This window comes from Leptosomus discolor, chromosome 3 (assembly GCF_034619465.1).
Source record: "Leptosomus discolor isolate bLepDis1 chromosome 3, bLepDis1.hap2, whole genome shotgun sequence".
Taxonomy (NCBI): Eukaryota; Metazoa; Chordata; class Aves; order Leptosomiformes; family Leptosomidae; genus Leptosomus; species Leptosomus discolor.
The window spans coordinates 38,649,179-38,673,374 of record NC_141393.1 but is presented as its reverse complement, the minus strand read 5'-3'; the positions used below and the strand labels follow the sequence as shown (position 1 = coordinate 38,673,374).

General features: G+C 45.4%; 1 protein-coding gene across 2 annotated transcripts in view; it reads right to left on the bottom strand.

Moving 5' to 3' along the window:
• Positions 1-582: 582 nt before the first annotated feature.
• The window catches only part of GALNT16 (polypeptide N-acetylgalactosaminyltransferase 16), a 75,084-nt gene continuing 51,470 nt past the window's right edge, over positions 583-24,196 (bottom strand). For both annotated transcript variants that reach the window (XM_086462108.1, XM_086462107.1), the window contains 11 exons: positions 23,311-23,376; positions 22,137-22,258; positions 20,030-20,117; positions 18,980-19,064; positions 17,841-17,944; positions 13,468-13,594; positions 12,411-12,503; positions 10,176-10,259; positions 8,994-9,135; positions 7,495-7,611; positions 583-720 (listed from right to left, as the gene is read on the bottom strand). In XM_086462108.1, coding sequence (XP_086318234.1) covers positions 583-720; positions 7,495-7,611; positions 8,994-9,135; positions 10,176-10,259; positions 12,411-12,503; positions 13,468-13,594; positions 17,841-17,944; positions 18,980-19,064; positions 20,030-20,117; positions 22,137-22,258; positions 23,311-23,376 — 1,166 coding nt within the window. The remainder of the gene's footprint in view (positions 721-7,494; positions 7,612-8,993; positions 9,136-10,175; positions 10,260-12,410; positions 12,504-13,467; positions 13,595-17,840; positions 17,945-18,979; positions 19,065-20,029; positions 20,118-22,136; positions 22,259-23,310; positions 23,377-24,196) is intronic.

Below are 24,196 nucleotides of genomic sequence, written 5' to 3'. Positions count from 1 at the left end.
GCAGAGGAATCAATGTGCCCATGACAAAGAGATTACAACCTGCCCCCAGGGTCTACTGGTTCCTTCCCTGCCCCTCCACTCATCATGGTGACTCTTCTTCTGGCCAGGCCTCACTGAGAGACACACATGCATCAATGATGCACAATGTTAGAGCGAAAAGCTGGGGAAGCCAAAGAGCTACCAATGTTTGTACAAGCATCATCTAAGCTGTTGGACTGAAGGTCGTGGACTCTGGATGCAGAGAAAGGAATGGATGGGGAGAGCCACAAGGCAGTTCTGGTCACTCCGAGTATTGGGCTGGGTCCTCCTCCCTCTCTGGGTGCAGCCGTGCATGGACATCAGCTACAAAGCAGAACTTACAACAGATGGGAAGACTCTAACAACTCCCCTCATCCCTCTCTCACCCCCAGCTTCTTCTCTCAAAAGCTCAAAAACACCAAGTGCTCAGCTGAAATGGTGGCTTGCTGATGGGCACAATGAAAACATTTAGGGTCAGACATACAAAACCATTCCTCCTTTCCCAATTCCCCTCTGTTCCCAAAGTCTCATGCACAAAGAAACATGGAGATCTCTGTGCTACCATCATGTTGCTTGTAGCAGCTCCCACTGTTGGCCAGGTACACCTGCTTGGCAAGGGTTGGTCACCACTCTTCCAGTCTGGTTTTCCAGGCAGAGACCACTGATAAAGTGTTGAATGAAACTGCCTTTCATCTTCCACTTCTGTGAGAAGGCAGAGAAGAAACATGCTGTTACTTCCATTTCACCATGCAATTGTGCCTCCAAGTTGAAGGAGAAAGGTTGAGCATAAACCTGAACACCAACAAATGGGGAGACTGAAAATCTAGGTATGGGCAGCACCTCCAAAGCACTGGTTTCCTGTATTAACGATACCTGGAGTTTGAGTTTAGCTGAATTATAGGACTAGATATTCAGAAGCATCTAGAAGGCAAACAACACAAAAATCAGCAAGTAGTGGCATTTTCAAAAGCATATTATATTCACAATTTCCCTGTCATTCTTTGTCCTGGAACTCTAGGCACTCTAGATACCTGTCAAAACCTGAAACCCTTCTATGGTTTCTTTCCAATCCATAGAAAGCAATGCATTGAAAGGTCTCCCAACATGGAAAGCAATCCATCCACAGAAAGCAAAAATAACACTTGCTGCTTGACTAGATCATATCTATGTCTCTTCCATGTCCCCTCATCAGTTCTTTCACCAAATTCAAGATTATCAGCACTACACTAAAAGCTCTTCACAGCTCTGCACCCTTCTCAGCTGGCTCTTCTTTGTAATCTTACCTGCCCTGCCAACCTTTCAGTTTACAAGTGTCCATTTGACAGCTTCTCGGTACATACTGTTCTGCTTTCTGCAGTGCTGTCCTGGGTCTGCTCTCCTCAGAGCATGTCCACAAGGTCCCACATGCAACGTTTCCCCAAAGGTCCACTTTGGTTGACTGCTTTCCAGGAAACAAAACACATGTCCTAACCTTGAATGGCTTGCCAACACTGATGGACCTCAAGGCTGTTGCAGAAACGATATGCAAAGGGAATAAAAAAATTCCTGCATTACCCGGACAATGTCAAAACCCACCAACACTTTAATTCTTGGGTAACACAGCAAACATTGCCACATGCTGTGTGGTTTATGACATCCAGTTATCTTCACATATTGCTAGCAGCTCTCCTCCATATCTGTGTGCTGGTTATGTTTCTTGGAGGACAAGGCAGTTGGAAAGCCCAGAGTAATTTGTTGCTCCTGTATCACACAGTCCTTCAAGACTAAATACCAGAGGCAGGATCACTTTGCCAGCACTGACAGCCTCGTCTGACAGGATACCACTAACGGAGAGCTGTTTGTGCAGCAGGAAGAAGCTGGTTTTAACAGGCAAGGGGGCAGAGGAGTGTAGTGATGATGGAGAGGAAGATACAACGCAGTCTGTGCACCACAATGTCCTCACCAGCTGCTGCATCCCACTGCCTACACAGGTCTCAGAGCCATCTGGCAGAAGTCTTTCTACAAAGAGCTGAGAAACAGTTAATACCATAAAGCAGCAGCTGTAATGATGGAGTGGAAAGCAGGTCTTCTCCCCTGGAAAGCAGCACACTGTACCTAGCTGGTGAGATCTCTGCACAACGGCCACCCCACCACTGTTTCCCAGGGTCGCAGACACCTCAGTGAAGGGCCTCTTGACCTTCTCCAAAGCACACTTAGCATGCAAAGGGAAAGGAACTCTTCCTTGCCCTCCACCCTCCCCCTGACTCTCCATACTTGTGAATTCCCAGCATCCTCCTCTGCCTTCCCCTGTGCACGGGCTAGAGAACGCCTGCCAGCCCTCCCTCCTGCACACCCCATAGCTCTCCAGAAGACCCTGCTGTAAATGAGTATGCTTTTATGAGATTTGAGAGGGAGGACAAGGGCAATTACCAAGAGACACTGTTTTTTTTCTCCCCTCTAGCTGTCCAGGAGAAAACTAGCACTACTGGGAGGCTTGCTCATGTTATTCCTCCACACCAGAGACCTGCTGCTGTGTCATCACTCCATGCTGAGCAGGTACCAACTGTGATGTCTGTAGGGAGGGCCTACAGCAACAGACACAGCAGGACACCAGCAAACACTCACCAGAGCACATCTGCTGCTGCTAATGAACTACACTAAATCAATCAGCTTCTCAGTGAACTGCGTCACTGGAAAGCCTAGTGTATTGAGCCACCTCAGATCCCTATGTTCAAAAGAAAGTGAGGCAAGGATGAGGAAGGGGGAAGAGGAATACTGAGAAGGTGACAGAGAGTTGAATATAAGGCTCATCCAGGCTGCAGGGAGGTGCCATGTACGGAGCTATTGTAAAGCATATAGACAGTAACAGCCAAAGTAGGGCTCCTCACCTCACATGAAGTGGTATTTTCAGAATGATGGATTCTGCCATTTCTGGTCAGAAACTGTGCTTTGCTGCCCTCTGTGAGACATCAGCACAACTCCCTTGACTTCACCTGAACCTTTCACAAGGCTCCCCTGCCTGAATGCCAGACCACAGGATTACCAAAGACAGCCCAACACCTAGCTCTGCAGGCACATATCATATCTCAGACCCTTGAGGAAGGTGGGTAGTGGGAATGGGTGGAAATAGGAGATAGGATGCTCATCTCCCACCATCAGCCACCTCAGAGCTGGGCAACTTAGTCTAAACTAGTCACCTAGTGACACACTTATGGAGGGGTCCAAGGTACAAGCACCTTCTGGGAGGGCCCAGCTTTCTTCACAGACCACAAGAAGAGCCTGGACAGCTAACTTTTAAAGATGATGCCCATCTTTAGGAAAAACAAACAGAGCAGACACCTCCTGCATACACAGCCAAACATTACAAGGAGTCCTCTCCTCCCAATGCCTCTGTCTCCTGATGGAGATCCTTGGGTGCAGATGGAGATAATACAGTTTATTGGTCACAGCAGGTTTGGAGTGGAGATGGAATAAAAAGGAATCCGTATTTTCTTTGAAATACTGTTTCTTGATCCTCTTCCACAATGTCAACCAAAAATTTCCCTCCTTTTTTGTAAAGCTCTCTCTTCATCTTTACTATCTACCATTGCAAAGTACTTTGAGGTGGCTGGACAGAAGCACTCCACCTGCAATTACTAAGAGAAAAGTCAGAAACAGCCAGTCCTCTTCTACCCAATATATAAAGAGCTGAAGGTGTTTATACTAGTGTAATTTTTCAGGGTAATCAGACCAGGGTTGCTCTCAAGATCCTGACAACAGCCTTGTAACCCTGAAAACATAGTGGAGTTGGCCAAGCTCAGAAAGCACAGCTGAGAAGAGCAGATTTTGTTGATTAGGACTGAAATGCTTCAGACAGAAATGTATGGAGAGCTGATAAGTGGAATAGCCAAGGATGCAGCAAGTTGTAGTTGAATGTATTTGCAAAGCCATGGGTGGCCTGAAGCTGGTGTTGAAGATGATGAACACTAAATTTTAAATACGAGCAGACCGCTGTGATGGAAAAGCTCACACCAGCATCCAGCAAGTACTGTCTCCCTCTGAGCACTTAAATTTGAAAAAATTATGAATCGCAACTGAGAGAAACTCTTGTCTCCTGAAAATTGCTTTCAAGCTATGGCATACTGCCAGTATAGTTTTACCTACTTATTATCATGAAGACGCTGAGTCAGGTGCTTCCAGAACAGACAGGTTTTCACTCCTCCTCTTTTCTGATAGTCTATATAAGGTTGCATTTGTTTGCACTTCAGGTAATGATACACCGAGAAGCAAGGTGGGAAAAATTTCCCAATCACATCCAAAGCACACAGGACTTCAAATACTGTTTGTCTCACAAGAAAAGTTGGTGTCCTCATTCTCAAGCTGGGGTCACATTCCTTCAGAGTGTTTTAATGAAATACGGCTCTTTAATAGGATTTCTCAGCATGCTTCTTGTTCTGTTGGGAAATACTGTGCCAATGTTTCTCATTTTAATTCTCTTGTTTTAGTGTCTGACTCTCACTTTGCCTTCTATTTGTCCTCACTATAATATAAATTAAAATGCCACTCCCACCATCAGTCAGAGCCAAAATCAAAGCTAAAGGCAATAATTTATTGTTCATTCAACTGAAGAATGCTGTTCTCCAAATAACATTATGGATAACGTCCATCTGGTTTGAAATCTCATTCTGATTATGCAGAATAGCTCTTGGCTGGTCTTCTGCTAGCAGTGCCAGCTGTTGCTCTTGAGTGATCAACAGGACCATGGTGCCAAATTGATTTTGTTCCTGGTTCCTTTCAACCCAAGGGAGAATACTCTGACAGAACCAAAAAACATCTACATTTTAACTATTGTCTTGTATCCTCCTATTTGCTGTTTTGAGGTAATAGTCAAGACACAGCTCATAGTACTCCAAAGCCTCCGCTAGAGTATTACATATATGTTAGACGGACTGTTGACAGCACTCAAAAAAAACAACCAAATTATCTGCCCTGTGGACATGCTTAATGCACAACAGCTGTGTAGCATGGGCACAGATTCAGTATGTTTGAAAGCAGAAAGCAATTTTAGGAGATGCATGGTGCTGTCATAAAAGGATCTAACTAATCCACCCTGGTGACACTAAAAATGAAGCCATCAAGTGCCCCATCTTTTGTCAGAAAACTTGCTTTTGCATCACTCGGACATAGACATGAAACCTAGATCCAGGCATGTTCAAACATCTTCCACCACAGAACTCTGATGACAACGACACGAGATGTTCAAAGCTGAGCTTTCATCATGCTGCCATCTCCTCTTAGGATATTGTATGTGTGATGCACGTTGCCCAGGCTCACCCCCTTCCACTCAGATCACCTACCTGGGGCTCTAGCTTGTCACCTCCACCTCTCTCAAGTAGCTCAATTCCCCTTCCTCCACTCCCATTCAGATCCTCTGACCTTCGGAGAAGCCCACTTGAATTGAGGAGTGGCTACACCCACACGTAGCTTGAAAATACTGCTCTCCCTGCAGCACTCACACTTTGGGCTGTGAGTACCCATGGGGAGACGGTCAAGATTGTAGATCGACTGAGGGAATCTGTTCCCTCCAGCTTTGCTCTTTTGTTTCAGCTTTAACATTTCTACAGCAGTGGGGGTCTCCTTGAAACTCTGCCTCCCACATATCAGAAAATGGAATAGTTTGCAAAGATGAATGACTTCTAGCTAATTGAAATCCTATGTCAGTATTAACAACAATTACTGTTACGTTTATGGAAGGAAGGGACCATAATAACATTCCCCAAGAACACAACAAACAAGCATTACAAGTAGAACTGGCTTTATAAGTAGAAATCTTAAATTGGACTCTGGGACTTCCAAAAAAACCCCAACATTTCAGAGCATTTCAACCCAAATTAGATTAAAAATTCAAATGCACTTCTCCCACCTCATCCCTTCAGCCACAAGGTGGTTTGGAATGGCAGCTGTCTCTATTTGAAATGCTTAAACAAAACCCTTCCTTACATTCAGTTGTCTAAGTCATCTGCTAGGTCCTTGATTTAAGTGCAGTTTGTTCACATAAGGTCATGGAAAACAATAGCTCACATCCTTAGGTGCGTGTGCATGCCTTTATAACAAGCCCGCACATAATCAACACATCAAAGCTCACTAAATTCTATTCCAGCAGCAGAACGAGCCTGCTTATGTTAGCGTGGATTAATCTCTCTTCTGGGTAACACGGCTTGGACTCCACCTCTCTTCAGCAGACCCTTGTCCTTCCATGACAAGAGAGGTGGGGAAAGGCAGCCGATTGTGGCAGCTGCTAAAGTCTTTGCTTCCAGGGAGGAAAATGCTGCAAGGCACCTAAGGGGAAGCTAAGTGACCTAATTACACAGCAAGGGGGTGAGTGATTACCAACAAGAAAAAGCAGCAAGCAAGCACAGCCCACCTGGGACACCCTTGCAAGGCTAATCCCAACTCAGAGTTTTCCCAGCATATTCATGGTGACAACTCTTCAAGATATTTCTGCATTAACCAGCCCTCCAGAGAAAAGTCTACATAGGCTTTCATAAATGGGCAAGACTGGATTTCAGTGCTTTCTTTCAGGAAGAACTAAATTCAGAGATTTGTATAGCATTAAAAAGTACTGACAAAAGAGGAGCTATCTCCTACCTTTGGGCTATCAAAACAATAGACGTGTCAGCAAACACAAAGTCAGCATAGCCTTAGACAACAGAAAATTTGTTCTCTCTTGCACAGTAACTAGGGATGAAACAAGCCCAGTCTGCTGTCTGCCAGTGCTGCGTTGTCACTGTTTTGTTTTGCCCAGTTCTGATAAAAAGACACATCACATCTCTGCGAGGGCACCCTGGCCATCGCAGAGGCCATCTCTTACCTAGTGCTGTAAGGCAAAATGCCATATGTGTCCTGACAGATCAGGGATGCACATCTTGGAAACAGCATAAGAGCCACAGAGTTGCACTTTGTTGGGAACACTGCTGCTGTGTATTTTTCCTCGGGGAGCAGTATGGGTGGAACATACGGTGCTTTATGTCAGTGGGTATTTCTCAAATGAATTGCACACACTCAGTTTTAAAGGTCTGCTCATGTGTCCAAAGACAACACAAAGAACACAGTTCTCTCACTTCTAAATAAGCAAACAAATGACACCATACACCACCCTTCCCTCGGATATCTCAAAGTATTTGCTGCTTACCTACCCCCCTCTGATGCACCAATCTGGCTGAACATAAACGTATCCAAGGAGCAAGGCCAGGGTGCTACTGAGCTGAAGATAACCCTGCTGCTGAGGGCACAGGCAGAGCAGGCACCCACACACTAGTGTGGTCTATGCTCCCCACTTTGGTTGCGGGCAATCTCATACATTCGAGCTTATGAAACGCACCAGAGAGGGAGATGCAGAAGATGGCAGGGACTTTTATATGCTTTGAGAGTGCTAGGTTTGCCCCTGCAGGCTGCACTGACGTAGGAACACTGGTATGTGGCAACAAAGGGATTAAAAACTGGTGCACAGTTACCTACCTGTCTGCCATCTTTTTGATTGCAGGCTTCCAGTGTGACTTGAGAGCCAGTAGAGAAGGAGGTAATGGAAAGACACTTGTCCTGCTGTCTAATTAAAGGGTCACTGAATACCCACTCCTTTGGCATAAGAAAAAGAAAGGTTCCATTAGGATCATGATGGTGATCAGATAAGAGAGAAAGAGTTTTTTCTACCAGGTATTTCAAAAATCCATATCCTTTGTTCGCCTCTTACCAAAGGCTCCCTGGGAAGACTGTGGCAGCAGTCTTCACCTGATTAGAAGTTTATGCTCAGGCTTGGTGCATCATGACTATTTCAAAGCCTGCAGCTGGCTCCCCTGACCATCTGAGCTGTCTGATTAACCTTGGATCCCATGCAATTCCCTGCTCTGCAGCTTTACAGGTTCAGGCCTACAAAGCAGGGAGGACCTCAAGCCCCAGTTTACATGACATGCAACTGCTTCTGCATATTTTACATAGCAGACACGTTCTGTAACAGGTATCTGGGACCTATAGATTGTCAAGCAAAGCAAAACACACACAAGCATATCTGTGGGCTAATATATATCACCAGCACATATAAAGCACAAACCACTTCATTTTTTGCGTCTCTCACTAGATGGATACCTGACCCAATCAACTATTATTATAGTTACCCTAAGGAAGAAATACAAAATGCAGTAAGTTTCAGAGATTTCAAATGGTAATGACATGGAAAAACGAGTCAGATTAAATACAACATTGAATGCTGGCTGCAAACTAGTTTCTAACAGTTAACAGATGTGAATATGTATTTGCTGGCATTAAATATCCTACTGTGACCCTTAACTTTCTCAAGCTGCTTCCCTGCTGCTTTCAGTCACCAAAATAAGAGGCTGAGCGCAGATCTTCAGCTGGTATAAACTAGCACAGCTCCACTGCAGTTAGGAGAGCCGCAGCAAATTACTGCAGCTGGGGTCTTGGCTATTTGAACTTTATTTGGGCTTTATACTGAAATGCTTCTCTAAAACAGCACGACTCAAGCCATCTGCAGCTACAGCTGAACTGGTAGAATAAGGAATGTTTCTGATCCTGGGAAAATCTCTTGCCCACATGCCAGGGTACTAGCCAAGCACACCCCAGGACTGGTTCTCATCGGTTGGACGATAAAGCAGAGTATACCCAAGCAACAGCCTGAGTGGGAACAGCTACACAACTCAAACCCTGGTCGCACACCTACTACACCGACTAATCACACCCCTGAGCATTCATGTCCTACCTGTTGCCTTTGAGTGATGAAAACCTTCTCACTCTATGCCTGACTGCTGGGTCTGCTGAGCCAACAGAGCTCTGAGAGATGGGCACAGCTTTTTTTTCTGCTTCCTATCAAAATCATTAACAGGGCCAAATTCTTCCTTCATTCACTTCTGTACAAACCCACCAAGGCCACACATGCCTTTTCACTCTCAGGTAATAAAAAGGGCAGAAGCAGGAGCAAAGCACCAAACTAAAGCCTTCCTTACCTGAGTGACAGGTGGATTGTTCACTGTCCCTTTACAGTTTCCCATGCCAGCCAATGTATTCCCTGTAGTATCCTGTGCCCAAGACTCCAGGCAGTTTCCTCCTTGTTTAATTATTCCTGGAATCAACTCCTTTTCAGGAATCCTTGAAGTAAAATGACAGTTGCATGGCACTTCATACATAGAAATGTCCAAAGAACTTTCACATTTAAAAGGGCATAACTGGCTGCTGACCGAAACACAGTCCCCTTTATTTGACAGAAAATAAACAATATCATCCTATCCGCTGGAAATGTCTGGAGGAGGCAAAAGTCAAGGGAGAACTTTGTCAGAGGGCTTGTACCCTTTTGTTTCAGAAGGCATAACAGGATCTTTACGTATACCCCAAGCAGTTCAGTGTAACATCTCTTCTGAAAGAGGTCATTGCCAGTAAAAAGCCATATCCACACTGATTTACCCTGATTCTGCCTCCCCCTTTTCCAGAGTCTTCCCCCACATGCTAGCACATATTCGCTGTCTCACTGGCAGCAATACAGGAAAGATCTGTCAAGGCCAGACTACAGCTGGATGTTTTAGCCTTGACCCATGTTAGCTACAGACTTTGCTTGACTGAGCTGTAAAGATGTGTCGCCAGCATGTGTTAGCTAGCAAGTGCTAACAACACAGCTCTACCAAGACTACCTCCCAGCAGAGCAATGACAACACTGTGGCACCCTGACCCAGGGCAAGGGAAGCCACAGGCACAGATGCTTGTGGCATTCACCAGGGCTTTCTCTGAACCACCCACACCTCTGCACTGAGGCTGTCCAGCTCTACCTGGCTCAACTGCCTCCAGGCAGAGCATCCAACAGGCAAAGACCAAGGCATAACAAGGAGTGATGTAGTGCTCTGGGACTTGTCTACACCCCGCATCATCGAAAACACCAGTGTTGCACATCTCTGAGGGACAGCTGTGTGAGGCAGAGCAGAGGGCTCCCAGGGGCAGGAGCAACAAACCTTTTGCAGAGCTGTTGTGATAATACAAGCCAGGAAATCATAGGAGATTTCTCACCAAAAAGAACAACAGACGAAAACCTTTTCCAAGCATAAGTCTCTCTTTTGCCTGCTGCCACCAAGGCTCAGCTTCTCATTGTGACCCACCTCCCAGATCCTTCAGAAATTTCTACAAGCAGAGAACTGACTCACTTGAGCTCGGGGTAGACGTTCTCCAGATACCACTGGAAGGATTTACAGTTCAGTTTGCGTCGCTGCTCCACTCGCTCTGCAACACTGGAAACACAGGCAGGTTGTTGAGGATAAGGTAGTGAACAGGAGGGAGGGGAACAATGAAGATTGGCCAGGAGGTTTGAGGGAGGTTATACGACTTTTTCCCATTACTCATTCTCCCACGTAGTTGTTGCTGGGTTCAGAGTACTAGCAGTGACCTGAGGTGAAAAGGAGAGAGGCAAGTGGCAGGAAATAGAAAAGGAAGACATAAACACCTTCAGAGAGCAACTCTTGCACTTCCTTTGGCTCAGAACAATGGCAGGGCCCAGGTCCTACAGTGTTTAATACATTGCAGTAAAACTACTGTAGGACCAGGAAAGTGTTTCTGCCTCTGTGTGCCCCTGTAGAGGCATACCATGAAACCTGCACAACGATCAGCTCCTGAAAAGGCCTAGAAAGTTTGTGCTCAGGTATATGAAAATGGTTAATTTGTGTGTGCTAGAGCACATCCCTAGCTCACAGCAGCAGCTCTAGGCTCAGGCTGGGTTTCAGACCTAAAGAATGTAATTATTTGCTCTTAAGCAGTTTTGGGAAAAGGGAGGAGTATAAGGGGAAACTCACTCAGTATCTCAGAAACTGTCTGCTGCAGCATTCCTCCCACTGCTGATTTGCTTGGCTTTTGCTGGCTGAAAAAGAGGACTTCCCTCCAGCAGTCCTACTGAGCAGTGACACCAGAGACTCTCCTCTTAAGCTATAACACTACATTTGTGTGTTGGGAATGACTTCCAGCTGCACCCATGCTCCTGGCCATCATCAGCCCACAAAGGCCATTGTACTGCCCATACCTCAGGAGAATGTACTTAGATCCTATATTCACATCAAAATGGTGGGGAAGGAGGGTCCATTTGAGGCTCAGTTAACAGTGATGGTGTCAGAAGCATTTGCACTCTAATATCTAGATTTAACTCAGGTTCACAGGGCTGTCACTACAGCTCAATAAATTGCCTGAAATCAAATCCTACAGCTCTGCTCCAGCTCTTATTTGGCCAATGCTGCCAGTAAAGCCGCTAGAAGTCTGTGTGAACAAGAACTGCAGGTTTTGGCCCTATAACACATGAGCAATATATCCATGTCCAATATGCAATAGTCCAGTTTCCTTCACAAGCAGCAAGGTTACTTGCTATTTGGCCCCAGCCCAGCTGCTGCAGTCAGCTCAAGGACAGATAAATCAGGTAGGCAAAGCTATTTGTACAAAAATACATAATGCATCACAATAATAAAGCACAATGTGCAACAAAAAAAAGTGTGTGTGGGTCAGACCAAACCTGCTAGTCATCAAGTAAGTAGGAGATGCATCATTACCCAGTGCATGTAGCTACACATTTGAGATACAAACACATTTGCCAAGTCCTTCTGCTGATACAATAGTCACTTGTGCATAGGCAAATACAATCCACAGATCCACACACTCCTGGGATTTTTTACATTTATTTGGGAGTCACAGGAGTTTGTTAGCACAGACAGCAAGCTCTCCCTTCATACCAGGTTTTGGTGTCCGTCACTGATTTCTGGGTCACAAAGAACGCTTAAGCCCATAACAGCGAATCCCACGTGGCCCAGAGACAGCTTTAGCAAAGGTGCTGTAAGGAGCACAATCCTGCACAAGTGAGCTCAGCAGGTGCTGGAGACGAGTCACAACCAGACTGTTTCTAAATGAGGTGTCTCACCATTGGCCATGCTCTCTTCTGCCCTACAAACCACACAAACCACCCATTCACTCATCAGGAAAGAGGGGAGTGCACCAAGTGCAACCTGTCCCATGTGCCAGCTAGCCATGCTTGCCCCTGGAATTTGCATCTGCACAGGAGCTTTGGATCAAGCTCTAGTAACTACATAGCTCACATTTGCAGAGCAGCTGCATGCCGTATTAGAAAATATTCTTATCTGTCCACTTAAAATGTCTGGCCTTTTAATTTCATTACAGATCCTTTTGGATTTTTGCTAACAAATGATTTATGCAGGGTTACCAGGGGAAAAGTAAAGTAAATTAGAAGCAAACCTTGTTAGTCAGACACTCGAGCTGCAGCCTCCCTGGCAAGCCAGCCAGTCAGAACATCTGTCTCCCACACTTAGCCCCAGAGAAGATCCAAAAATTATTTCTTGCTAGCAAGAGGCCTACCAGAGCCCTCCTACCAAGGTTTGGGGGCAGCTTACCTTCCAAATGACTTCCCAATGGCAGATGGCCGGGCCTCATAGTAGTACTGCTTGTATTCGTCCATCCACACCTCTGCTGTGCGCTTGGTGTTCCTGCATGGGGATGAGGAGGTGCTTTGCTGAGTGCTGCTGGAGAACCTGCCCTCCCAGCGAGCAGGCACTGGGTGGGCAGACCCAAAGCCTGGATGCCAGGAGGGAGTGGGGGACAGTCCCAAACATGACACACAGTGGGCGGTATGGATAGATACAGATTGAACGAGTTAAGCCTACAAAGCCTTGCAAGGATGCTTCAGTTCAGAAGTTAAAACCTTAACAGCCGTAGTTTACCATGATTTTTTCACAGACGCTCCCTCTGCAGGGACACCTGGACTGACTGTCACCATTACCCTGCTTTACAGTATCCCTTTCCTCAGATTAGAATAACACCATGGAATAATTCAGCTTGGAAAGCACCTCTAGGTATCACCTGGTCCAACCTCCTGCACAAAGTAGACTAGCTTCAGGTTAGGTCATGTTGTTCAGGGTCTTGTCTGGTTGAGTTTTGAAACCTCCAAGGGTGGAAATTTCACCACCTCTCTGGGGTCCCGAGCCCGTGCTTAACTGCTCACATTGTGAAGCACTTCGTCTCATCTTTTTTCTCTTCCCACCTGTCTGCAGTGGAAGTTGTCCTTAAGGCTTGTCTCTGAGCATGTATAGCTCAGCAGGATCTCTGGACTCAAAAGCACCTCAGAGTCAACAGAGATGACTAACGACTGCTGATACAGAGGCACATGTCATACGGTAGTATCAGTGACTGGCCAGAGTCTCTCTCTGCAGTATTGCTCCCCCCCTCCATTGCAGACTAAGGAAGAACATGACGCACTAATACAAACAACAGAGAAGGGAACAATTTTTGTTCAAAGAAAACAGGAACTCATCCTTCCCTTGAGAACAGATGCTCAGCCACAAGCTGTTCTGCTCTGTCATCAGGCAGAAGGACAATAAACAATTCAAGCTTATTTAGACATGCCCAACATCAAGGTGACCTGGTTGCTACCAGGAACTACCCAACACCTACTTGATGTAAGTCAGTGCATTGCCCTCAGGGAAGTCATAGGGATGACGCTTCCTGAACACGTGTCCCACTCGACTGCAGGGAACGATCTCCAAGCTGCCACCACACATCCACACTCGGAAAGAGAGCTCTGGAAGAGACCCCAAGAATCACACAGCTGCAGGTAGATCGGCAGCATTTCCAAGGGCAACTTCAGCACTGTGACCGAAAACCTTGCCCCTCTGCTCTAGATGTATTGCCTGCAATAGCAAAACCAGGAAAAACGATGACACAGTGAGAGTGGAAAAACTGTCCTCCTTTTGTTAAAATGGAAGCAACCCCTGTGGCTCAGAGACTTCCTAGCCTCCTCCAGTCCCGCTCCTCTCTTTGGTCGCCCAAGCATTTTCGTGAGACACCTTTCCCTTTGATCAGGTCCTTGTGGTTGCTGTCAGGCCTTCAGGATGGCATTTGGCAACTGATTGAGGACACCCCACACCCACCTTGGTTTGGACTTCTGTAACTCCCCAGCCCTGCACATGGATGTAAAGCAAATCATGTGAGGAAGAATGGTAGTCTAGGAGACAAGGAGAAAGCAGAGAACAAGATAAGGGAATAGGAAGTGAGTCAATGTCTAGAGGAGAGTCCTCTCCCTCATACCTCCATGTTATCCACCCTACAATATCTTGTTCTTGTTCTGCTTGGCTCTGTCAATCAAAAAAAAAAAAAAAAAAAAAAAAAAAGAAAAAAGAAAAAAGTGAATGACTGGGTTAGTTTGTCACCAATTGCCTCAGCTGGGGGAGCTACTGGGAGTAGAACTCAGTCTAACAGTGTGACTATAAAAATATGGAAAGAACCCTGCTACTTGAAGAAATCCAGCTAGTCCTGAAGCTGAATTCAGCATTTTGTTAAAGGATTAGAAGAACACGGAGCTTTGATGTACAGATGCTTATTTGCATCACAGAAGAGATGTGACCTCACTCAAGCTTACGGGTCTGTCCTCACAAGTTTAATCATTGCCACACTGGAGGGGTTTTCCACTTGCATTTCATGTGTCGATGAGAAGAAGGAAAATGAAAATTAGCTGGGTAGTTCGGTAGTCCTTACCGAAAGGGCTTCAGATTGTGTAGATTGATTACTTCAAAAACTTTACCCAGTTTGGATCTCCCTCCAGTAATGTCTGAATTATGGGGCTCTGCTGTTTAGAAACTAAAAAGAAATTATGTATCCAGATCTAATGGCTGTTTCAAAGCATGTACACACATTAACATCTTCCCAACCTTCATCTTTCTCCATAGCTTTCCTCTCTAGCTCCTGGGAAAGGTTGTTTAAACAGTGTGGTTTTTGGGGGCTGCAGGGGAAGACGGTGTATTTAATGTAGCTTCTAAGTAAAAAAACCCATTTTATTAGACTGTGTTTTGTGGCATTTCTTACTAGCTCTTGCCTCTCCCTGACTCTTTCCTAGAGCTTATTATTTTCAGTCGCTTTTCAACAGGGAGTTCCAGCTTCGAAGAGAAGGGCTTTAAGAACAACAACAACAAAAAGCCTTAAGTTTTTGTCTGGTGGTGTGTCCAGCTGGCGTTTGCTCTCCTGGAATGAGGTTCTGACTCACTCTGGCCTGTAATAAAAACAAAACTCTCAATCTAGCATGTGTAACAGTGATGTCCATTTCCCAAGAGAGGATTCCTCATGCCATATTGGTAGCTTAGGCACACAGACAGGCTGCATGTCCAGGTTTGTCAATGACAGAATTCTTTAAAGAAGGGGTGAAAGAATGCAGAATTTGGGCACAGAAGAGAACATGGAGATCAAACATAGCTTATTAAGGACTCTCATCCATCCTCTGATGGAAAGCATAGGAGAACTTTTTGCTGTATATTTTCCAGGACCTGACGTAGTCCATATGTGTTTTAAATTACTTAATCACTGTGGCTTTTCCCCATCACAGGGCAGGGGGGCGGGGGGGGAGAAGGGCATCTACCAGCTCATATCCAACTGGAAGGCTATTTGGGCAGCTGGTAATTGCTGCCTGACCATTTCTGTGTACCTGCTATGTCATATAGCTTGTCCAGCTCTGTGCCCTTTCCATATGTCCTCTTACCCTGTTTTCTCACAGGGAAAAAGTTTCAAAGAAGTTTATTAAAAATTACCTTTGTGGGCAGGGAATCGCTCATCTCACCCACCCAAATTAGTCAGAACCACTCTTCTACCTCACCTGCAAATAGCGACCTTATCCAAACAGTTCCTTTCCACTAAAAATTGTAATTTGTAGTAAAAACAGTATTTCAGAACATTATTAACATTTTTGCTTGATCACAAAATCTAATTTTCATTTAAGTATGGAAAATTTCTTAAGAGGGTAAATTAACCATTCTGAATACTTCAAGGAAAATTAATACTTTTTGTTGCCAAATACATGTTGGTTTCTACTCGTCTGTCATGCAACAGCAGCAGGCTCAATGTGGAAGCCACTGGTTGATTTGTTGCCTTACATTAGGCTGAAGAGATGAATAAAAGTGAGCTTTAAAAAAGAAAAAGTAGTGTGTTTTGTTTTTAAAATCACAGAGTCACAGAATCACATTGCCATCATCACAGTGGTGGTATGGCAAAACAGTTCAGGGACAGGCCCCATCAAATAGAGCATTGTGCACTTAGCTTTGCCCTCAAGTGAAGAGCAGAGGCGCAGGACGAGAGACAATTGATGTGAGACAATGAATTTACAAGGAAACTGCACAAGGCAAAACTGGCAAGCCCTATACACCTGACCCAGTCCCAGACAGCCTGGCCCAGCCACTGCCAGGCTTTACAAAAGCAATCTGAAGGAGAATGAAGCAATTCTGTGGAGGTTTTGATCAGCTCTATGTACAAGAAGGGCTGTGGCTGTGCAGGTAGCTTACGGTCAATTATAGCAGAGTGCTCTGCTTAGCATCTAGCTATTGACATACCAAACAACAACACTGGGCTCCCAAAACCAGACAACCAAAAAACCTAAAGAAATATTCTTTCTCCACCTTTGGGGTTTACAGCTTTTACACAGTTGCAGCTCAGAGGCTGGCAGGATGGCCAGCTCTGCAGCCAGAGCAGGGCTAGTGACAGCAAGATGATTTCGGCTGTGCAGAGAAGTCTGAGGGACACAGGAGAGGGGATCTTCATGCTTGGGTAAAGCCTGTCTGTTACTTCTGCCTACAGTGCTCAGCATCAGCTACTAGCACTGCTGAGATCCCAGTGCCAGCCTCATTTAATATCTCTTTTTAATATCACGAATATCATAAAACTGAAGCAAGACCTCGGAAAACAGAGAACACAAGCACTTGTTATTAGATATTTAGTTTTAAAAAAGTGGTACCTTGACACTCTGTTATTAGCCAAAAATATTATTTCCTGGTTTCAGAGAGCATTTCAGAAAGAGGCAGCTCAACAAAAGCTTCCTCTTCCTGACTATTTCTTTCTTTCTAATTGGTCCTCCAGATGCTAGAAAACACCATATAAATTCTTCTTTACAGGGTTTTATTTACAAATCTGTGACATTTATGGAAAGTGTAGGAACAGAGTAATTTTTTTGGCAGTGTTAGCTACAGAAAAGTCTATTTAAGTTGACTGTAAAACAGAGTAAGGCTTTTATCTGTTCAGCTCCATCTACATAATTTCTAAATGAATGCCCCAAATACTTTAGGTCTCTGTGAAACTCTTTTCAATACTGTTCTTCCTTTTGTCACTAACAACTGGTGACACTGCAGCATCCCTTCGCATGATGAGAGGAATATCTGTGCCACCATTAAGTGCAAAGAGATGAGTTTAAGCACTACGCCCTATAACATAAAAGCACTCGAGTGGACAGATGACCGTGGGCCTCTGGATTCCTCAGATGTTTGTGTTGCCCTAGTCTGCTTCTGAATGTTTCCATTCTGAATCTATTTGTACCCAAATTCCACTTACAAAGAGGCTTGTTTCATTAGGAAAAATATCCTTCTAAGCTATCAAGCTGGGAGAGCAGCTCAGACTTATCTGTGAAAGAGGAAAAGGTATAAGAAGAAAGCATAAGAGTGACTGTCCACTTCAGACCTGGGGTGACTGTCATGTGAAAGACTAGACGACTATTCTTCAAAAACAAGCAACAATTTAAATATCAGGAGATTCCTCTTTCTTACTTGTACTGTGGATACACCCGTATAATAGTGCATAAGCCTGTAAGAGAGTGATAGCCCTGGTCACAAAAAGCCTCTATTTACTTTGGACAAAACTGACAGAGATACAATTCTGACATGGGGATTACCTGACCACGTCCCTAGCCTTACATTGACATGCAGATCAGATCTCTCAAAAGGAGTTCTGGTAGGTGATGAAGACTGGGGACTGGTTCTGCATCAGTGTGTCACTCCCCTGAAACATCCTAAACTTACCAAAATTTTCTCCTCCCCAGATGTCCATTTGAGTATCATATTTTCCCAGGTGGTTAAACCAGGCCTTGTCGATCACAAAGATGCCTCCTGCTATGACAGGGGTTCTGGAGAAGAAAACACAAGCCCACACAAAATAACCACAGGTATATGTAGCACCACTGTCTTCATTTTAAAGGGGGGGACAATTTATCCAGGCCTGACAAATCATATCTCATTTAAAGACAGAAAAATAGTAGAGCAGGAATGTGAATCTGCAGCAGGCTTCTGAGATCCCCTTCAATAGGTCATCCTCTTGTGTTTATTAGATGGTCCTGCAAGCACTACCTGAGTAATGCTGCGCCTTTTGCATTTATACAAATATGCACAGTGTGAAGGAATGACAGGGGCACTGTCTGATGACTGTGTTCACCAACTAGACACGGTGTGAGAGACACTGCTGCATGTACTGCTCTGCTGTTAGCAAGCTGATTGCTACTGGAGTACAAAACAGAGGCTCACAAATTACACAGAGGAATTGAATGATACTTATATGTTACAGACAGGGAGCTGTCTGCCTATACAGACCAGCACTGTGATGTTTTATATCAGGATTTGTCACATTCCACACTCCTCAGAGCCACGTATAGAGCAGCAAGGCTGGCAATAACTGTCCCAGCCAACAGAGTCTGTTTTGTCCATGGATACACATATTTAGGAGAGGAGGATAACTCTATGCCCAAATTACTAGGCAAGATTCACTTCCCAGGTCTGCTTTACACTTGCTGGGTGACTGTTTAGCTGCTTCATTTCTTAATTCTTCACCTGGAAGATGGAAGCAATTAAAAAACCCCAAAGGGATTTCTGAGACATTCAAAGTGTTGAGTGAGGGAGACCACAAAAGCAAACATATAGAAGAAGAGGTGCCTTGTAGAGGTGGCATGCCTACAAGCCTATGAGAGTATACAATTGTTACTCTTACAATATTCAGAGAGTAATACTCTCAGAATTAGGGTATAGACCTCAAGACATTCAGAAAATAACATGAAGAGTCAAGTGAACACTGTGGCATTTTGTCCTCAGCAAGGCAGTTCCTATGCACTCCTTGCTATACAGGTGAAGTCTGAGTAAAGGCCTGTACACAGTCCATCAGAGACAGCTACCTTATAGACTGAGTTGGGTCTGTTCTGGACATCTTCTGCTCTATAGGAATCTGCTCCCACTTAAAGTGAAGGCTCCAGTCAAACCCTGAGAAGGAAAAAAACACATCAAATAGGTTTTGTTATTGTTTTCCTACTTGCTTCAGCAATAGTCTCCACCCTTACGTCACAGACTATCCCTGCTTTCCTTCCCTGACCTCCCTTCATAGTCTACTCAAAATGGCAAGAGTCTATCCTAATGTAAAGTCACCAGCTTCTGCCTTGGCATCCTTACCCCTTACCATTACAGATCTCTGCCCAGTTCTATTCCACATCTTCAGGAGAGTGCTGTCAGTGTGAGATGTAATTGCATTTTGGCCAGTCTGTCTTACACTTCCCTGTCTGCCAAAGTCACGAGGCTTTAATCAAAGGACTTCGTGGGATGTGATGTATTCTGGGAACAGAGGCTTGCAGATCCTTGTAACCATCACCTCCTTCAAGACCACCATTCATTTATAGTTGGCCTGTGGTGGATAGTTGAGCACAGCACAGTCACTAACATTACACCATTGTTAGGGGGAGTCACAGAATAAGTAGCCTTTGGCAGGCAAGCAGTGCTGCAGCGAACCCCAGCCACAGAAGAGGAAGAACTCCAGGCACTGCAGGTGACCACAGGAACAACTGCAGGGGGTTCAGCTGTGAAGAGAGAGATGAAAATGCTTTTCAGAAGATGCCATGAGATAGCTTGGCAGATCGGAGCAGCAACTGCAGGTGCCCATCAGACTCCAGTGTACATGTACTGTAGGGAGAGCATGATGATATCTTTAATCAGTTAACTAAGCCTTGAAATTGCAAAACGTTGTGACAGTGATGCTAGATCAAGAGGAAAACTCTAGCTGAGTTTTGTTTTAACTCTGCAAAAGATCTGACTTTGCAAGTTGCAGGAAAAAAAGAGGACAGAGAACCCATCAGGAAAGATCACCACTGTTTTCTTGGAAAGCTGAAGAGAACGTAAATTATTTTTCATGCACCTTCCCTCAGGCTTAACATACACAAGCCATTCATTATACCCACCTCCCCTCAGATCTGCTGATGCTGCCAGGTAGGCAAAATTATCCAGGCTGATAACATCAATGATTGGACTCACCACTCGGGTATAATCCTGAAGAAGAGAGAGAAAGGGAAAAAAAAAAAAAAAGTCAGGCTTTTCTTGAAGGTCTGGCAAAGCTGCCAGAGATCAGAAAATAGAAAGCCACACATGTAAATCTTTGTCTGGCTTCTCCAGTACAGTTCTGGTAGCTGAGCAAGGGATCTACGGTCACTACATCCAAACATGGAGATGGCGGGTACTACCCAGCTGCACGCCATGGAGGTGGGGAATGGAGTCTGGGACCCCAACATCCAGAGTGCTGCTAAGTTACAGGGCATGAATCACTGTCCCAAAGGATTTGTGCTTGCTTTAGTATCTACTGACAGTATACCTTCTGCTCAGCCATCCTTGAATTAACTCATCATTATCAGCCTAGGAATGATCAACCCCCTAATAAAGCATCTTCCTAACAACTACTATGAATCAAGACCCCATGCTTAAAAATCATAGTGCAAACTGAAAAAAACCACATTAAAATATTAAAATGTTGGGGGTACTTTATTGGCATTAAGGGGTATAGATATTTACAGTTTCCTTTGCAATCCTTTTAGTAAGTAGAAGTTGAGACTAACAATTTTTCAACACCGTGAGATGGAACATTAAAGACAGCCTTGTGATAGCTGAAATATACGATGGAGGAGGGAGCTGGCAATGCCAGAAACAGCATCTTGTTATCACACAGCTGCCAACCTCCATGCCTTTCCTATCAAACCTTCATTTTGCGCCTTCTAACAGTTCCTCCTGCTGTAGTGTGCTTGGCCAGGATGGCACATCCTAGATGACAGCTATCATTCATGTTTATTCCCCTCCACGCTGCAATGGCTGCACAGCAAGAGTATGTCTGCCCAGTTTGAGCCTCCCCAGCACCCACCTGCCAGCCAGGTGCTCCAGACACTGCTGATGACAACCAGGCAATGCCAGGACTGGTTAGGGCAAGACTGGCATCTGAACTTGGATGCACATCAGAAATGTAGGAAGTCAGAAATAGGCTGACTTGAAATCTGCTCACTAAATAATACTGGAGTCAACACCCAAGCTTTGGCAACTGACATCCTTCCCTGAAGAAACTAGTGAGGTCCTTTCTGCTTAGGGACCCCCATGCTGCTGCAGCTTGACTTAAAGAGCAGTAGTAAAGTAAGTATTGATGGGCTTCTGAGATGGAGGACTTATTGAGCAGGAATAAAAAGCAGAAAACTTTAAGACATCAATCCTGCAGTTATACCTTTTTCCGCTCCTTCATATTAAGCCAACCAGACAAGAATACAAGGCAGCATTAGAGCCTCCACCCCTTCTCCTGGGGCCCATTAGTCCATGGGATCCTCCCTTCAGAGGAGGTGAACAATCCTAGCCACTTCCAAGCATAGCTGTGACTTCTCCCCTCTCCCCAGTTTCCTCTTACAGAGGAGCTCCTCCAGCCCTACAGTGCAGTCAGGGTGACAGCAGCTAATATTCCTGTCTCATTTTCACCCTTTCAGCCTCAAGTCAATCCTTTGCCAAGTGAACCAGCAAAGGGACATCCCTGAACTCACAGGCAGCTCCTCTGTGCTAGGAAGCCACTTGCATGCAGGTGGTGTGTGTTGGCAACTCAGTGGGAACGTTAATGGAAGGAGAGTTTTGGCAGTGACAAGGCAGAAGGGAGGGTTTAGCAGCAAGAAGGGAGATGGCAACCATGGAAAACTGGCACAGTGTGTGCTGCCAAAGGGGCTATCCTGTGTATAGGTGGACAGGATTAGGAAGCACAGCACCTCAGGGGATATGAGGTACACGCTGGTGGTTTAATCATTCACCATTGCATCCCATCACTCAGCACCTCCTGCCCTGCCACACCGGCAGAAGAACATAGAAGCCCGTCAGGGATCTCTTGCCCATCTAGTTCAGGCTGTACCTTCCTCTGTAACAGCCTGCCTGAGAAGTGGAGTACCTGGGCAGTCTTCGTCCTCACCGGTACTGATGATGGGATGTGAGGGCAGAGGATCCACCAGCACAAGACAGGCCAGCTCCAGCCATCCCAGAGGGGGACATGGCGCTCACCTCTTTTACTCGCTGAAGCATTGGCTGCAGCCACTCACTGTTGACTTCACAGTGACTGTCCAAGAAGGTGAGGATGTCAGCGGTAGCCACTTCAGCTCCTCGCACCCGAGAGCGAATCAGCCCTACAACGTGGAAAGGACAGAAGGGGAGCAGAAACATTAGGGAAACAGCTGAGCTTCCTTCAGAAAAAATACTTTGTGTGGTCATTACAGGGGAAGAGCAGGTGGTTCTCCTATATCACACCTCCACCAGGAGCAGAGGCAGCTTTAGCAGGGTGTCCCCCGGGCGACCCTGTCAGCTGAGCCCTCCCAGCACAGAATGACCTCACCTGTCACTTCTGTCCATGCCACTGAGCTTTCATCTGACTACTGCTGTGATGACATCCCCATTTCCTTTCAGCCCTCCACACAGGTACGTTGCTGCTGCCTGTTCTGTCTCTCTCTCATTAGAGCACCCTGCTGCCTCTCTCACCACTTCCACAGGACCGAGCTCTACTCTCTGCTTGTTGCCTTTCTTACTGCTTATCTGCTTTATTCCCATTTGTCCTTTATTCTGCTCTGCAGTCAGACATATCAATCTGCCTCTCAGATGTCTCTTATAGATCATCCCACTACCTGGGATGCTTGTCGTGAACTAAGCAGTGATTCCCACCTCCCCTTCCAGATCCTCACTCCAGGCCTGCTGCGCACTGACAGCTTTCAAAATAAGCCAGCAGACGTGAGTCAAACTAAAGAGCAGCTGGGAAAGTCAGCATTACCATTAATGCACATAGGGGATACAATTAAGGAAAGTTATTTCTTGTGTATCTCTGTCATACATATATGGTTGTTTCTCCTTTCCCTCACATCTCCTACATGGCTTGTTATTTTGCACTCTGAGTTTAAAAGGACAGGACTTATATCTGCACCTATATTCACAAAGATCTTAAAATGCAGTCCTTGTTCTAGCCACTGGACACCACTTCTTATTTAAAGCATGAAATAAGAGCCCTGAAGCCTGAGAGTTGATAAGGCAGGCTCCTCCTCCACAGAGCCTCCAAACTAGGATACCAAACCCTTATACTGAAAAAACAAACCATAACTATAAGAAACAATACGTAAGCAGCTGGCAGGCAAATGGGGCCATGTGGGAAAATCTGGAAAATCTTTGTACCTACAAAGCTTTTTGCACTCACCTTCTCGCCGGGTGTTTCGTAGACACTTGACCTTTGGGATCTTGGTAAGGAGCTGGCAGTCCTCAGCTTAGGGAAGGCAAAAAAACCACAAAACATTTGGCACACATGCATGAATTATTTGGCTTCAACAGAGAGCTCCAATTAACTGTTCTCCTGCTTCTCCACAGGAGGGGAAATTCTGCTTTCACTTAACATCACATTAGTCAGCCTGATGGCCTTAATCCTCTTGTCTAAAGAGTACACAGAAGAGCGCTGCTTGCTTGCTGTCCTCCTTGGACAGCTGAGCCTGTGTTTTGTGATACTGCGAGCAGCCAGGCCTTTGCCCTCCCACGCTCAGCGTTTCACAAGAACAATGGGGCATGCGCTGGCAACATGGCACCAAGCACTGATGAAATGGGGGTACCACAGGGAGCCAGGCCTGCAAATCACTGAAGTGCCAAGTAAAAGAGAGTCCTGTCATATAAAGTGATTTCATCTGTTCGCTTTGCCTTCAGCAGCTCACTGGGCATTTCCCACCATTTGTCCTTGGGGCAGTTTCTGCTTAATTTTATTTAATAAAGGCCACAGGCATGTGACTTGCTTTCTTGGAGACACTATTACATTAACACATGGATGCCTAACCAAGGGCTTTGGCGGCAGCTTGCCAGAAGCTTGTGGTATCCCTCATTTACATTGCCCAAGGAAGATGATGGAGAGGAATAGCTACTGGCTCTAGCCAGTAGCTCTACCAATGAGCACTGGGTCTTTAGTTCTCTATTATCCTCTCTGTTCCTGCCCTAGCAGAGGTCACAGGAGTAACAATTTCTAACTTGCTCCAGCAAGTTCACGCCAGTTCTCATGTTTATTCCATGCTCCTTTTCATGTCTCACACCCCGCCTTTCCCACT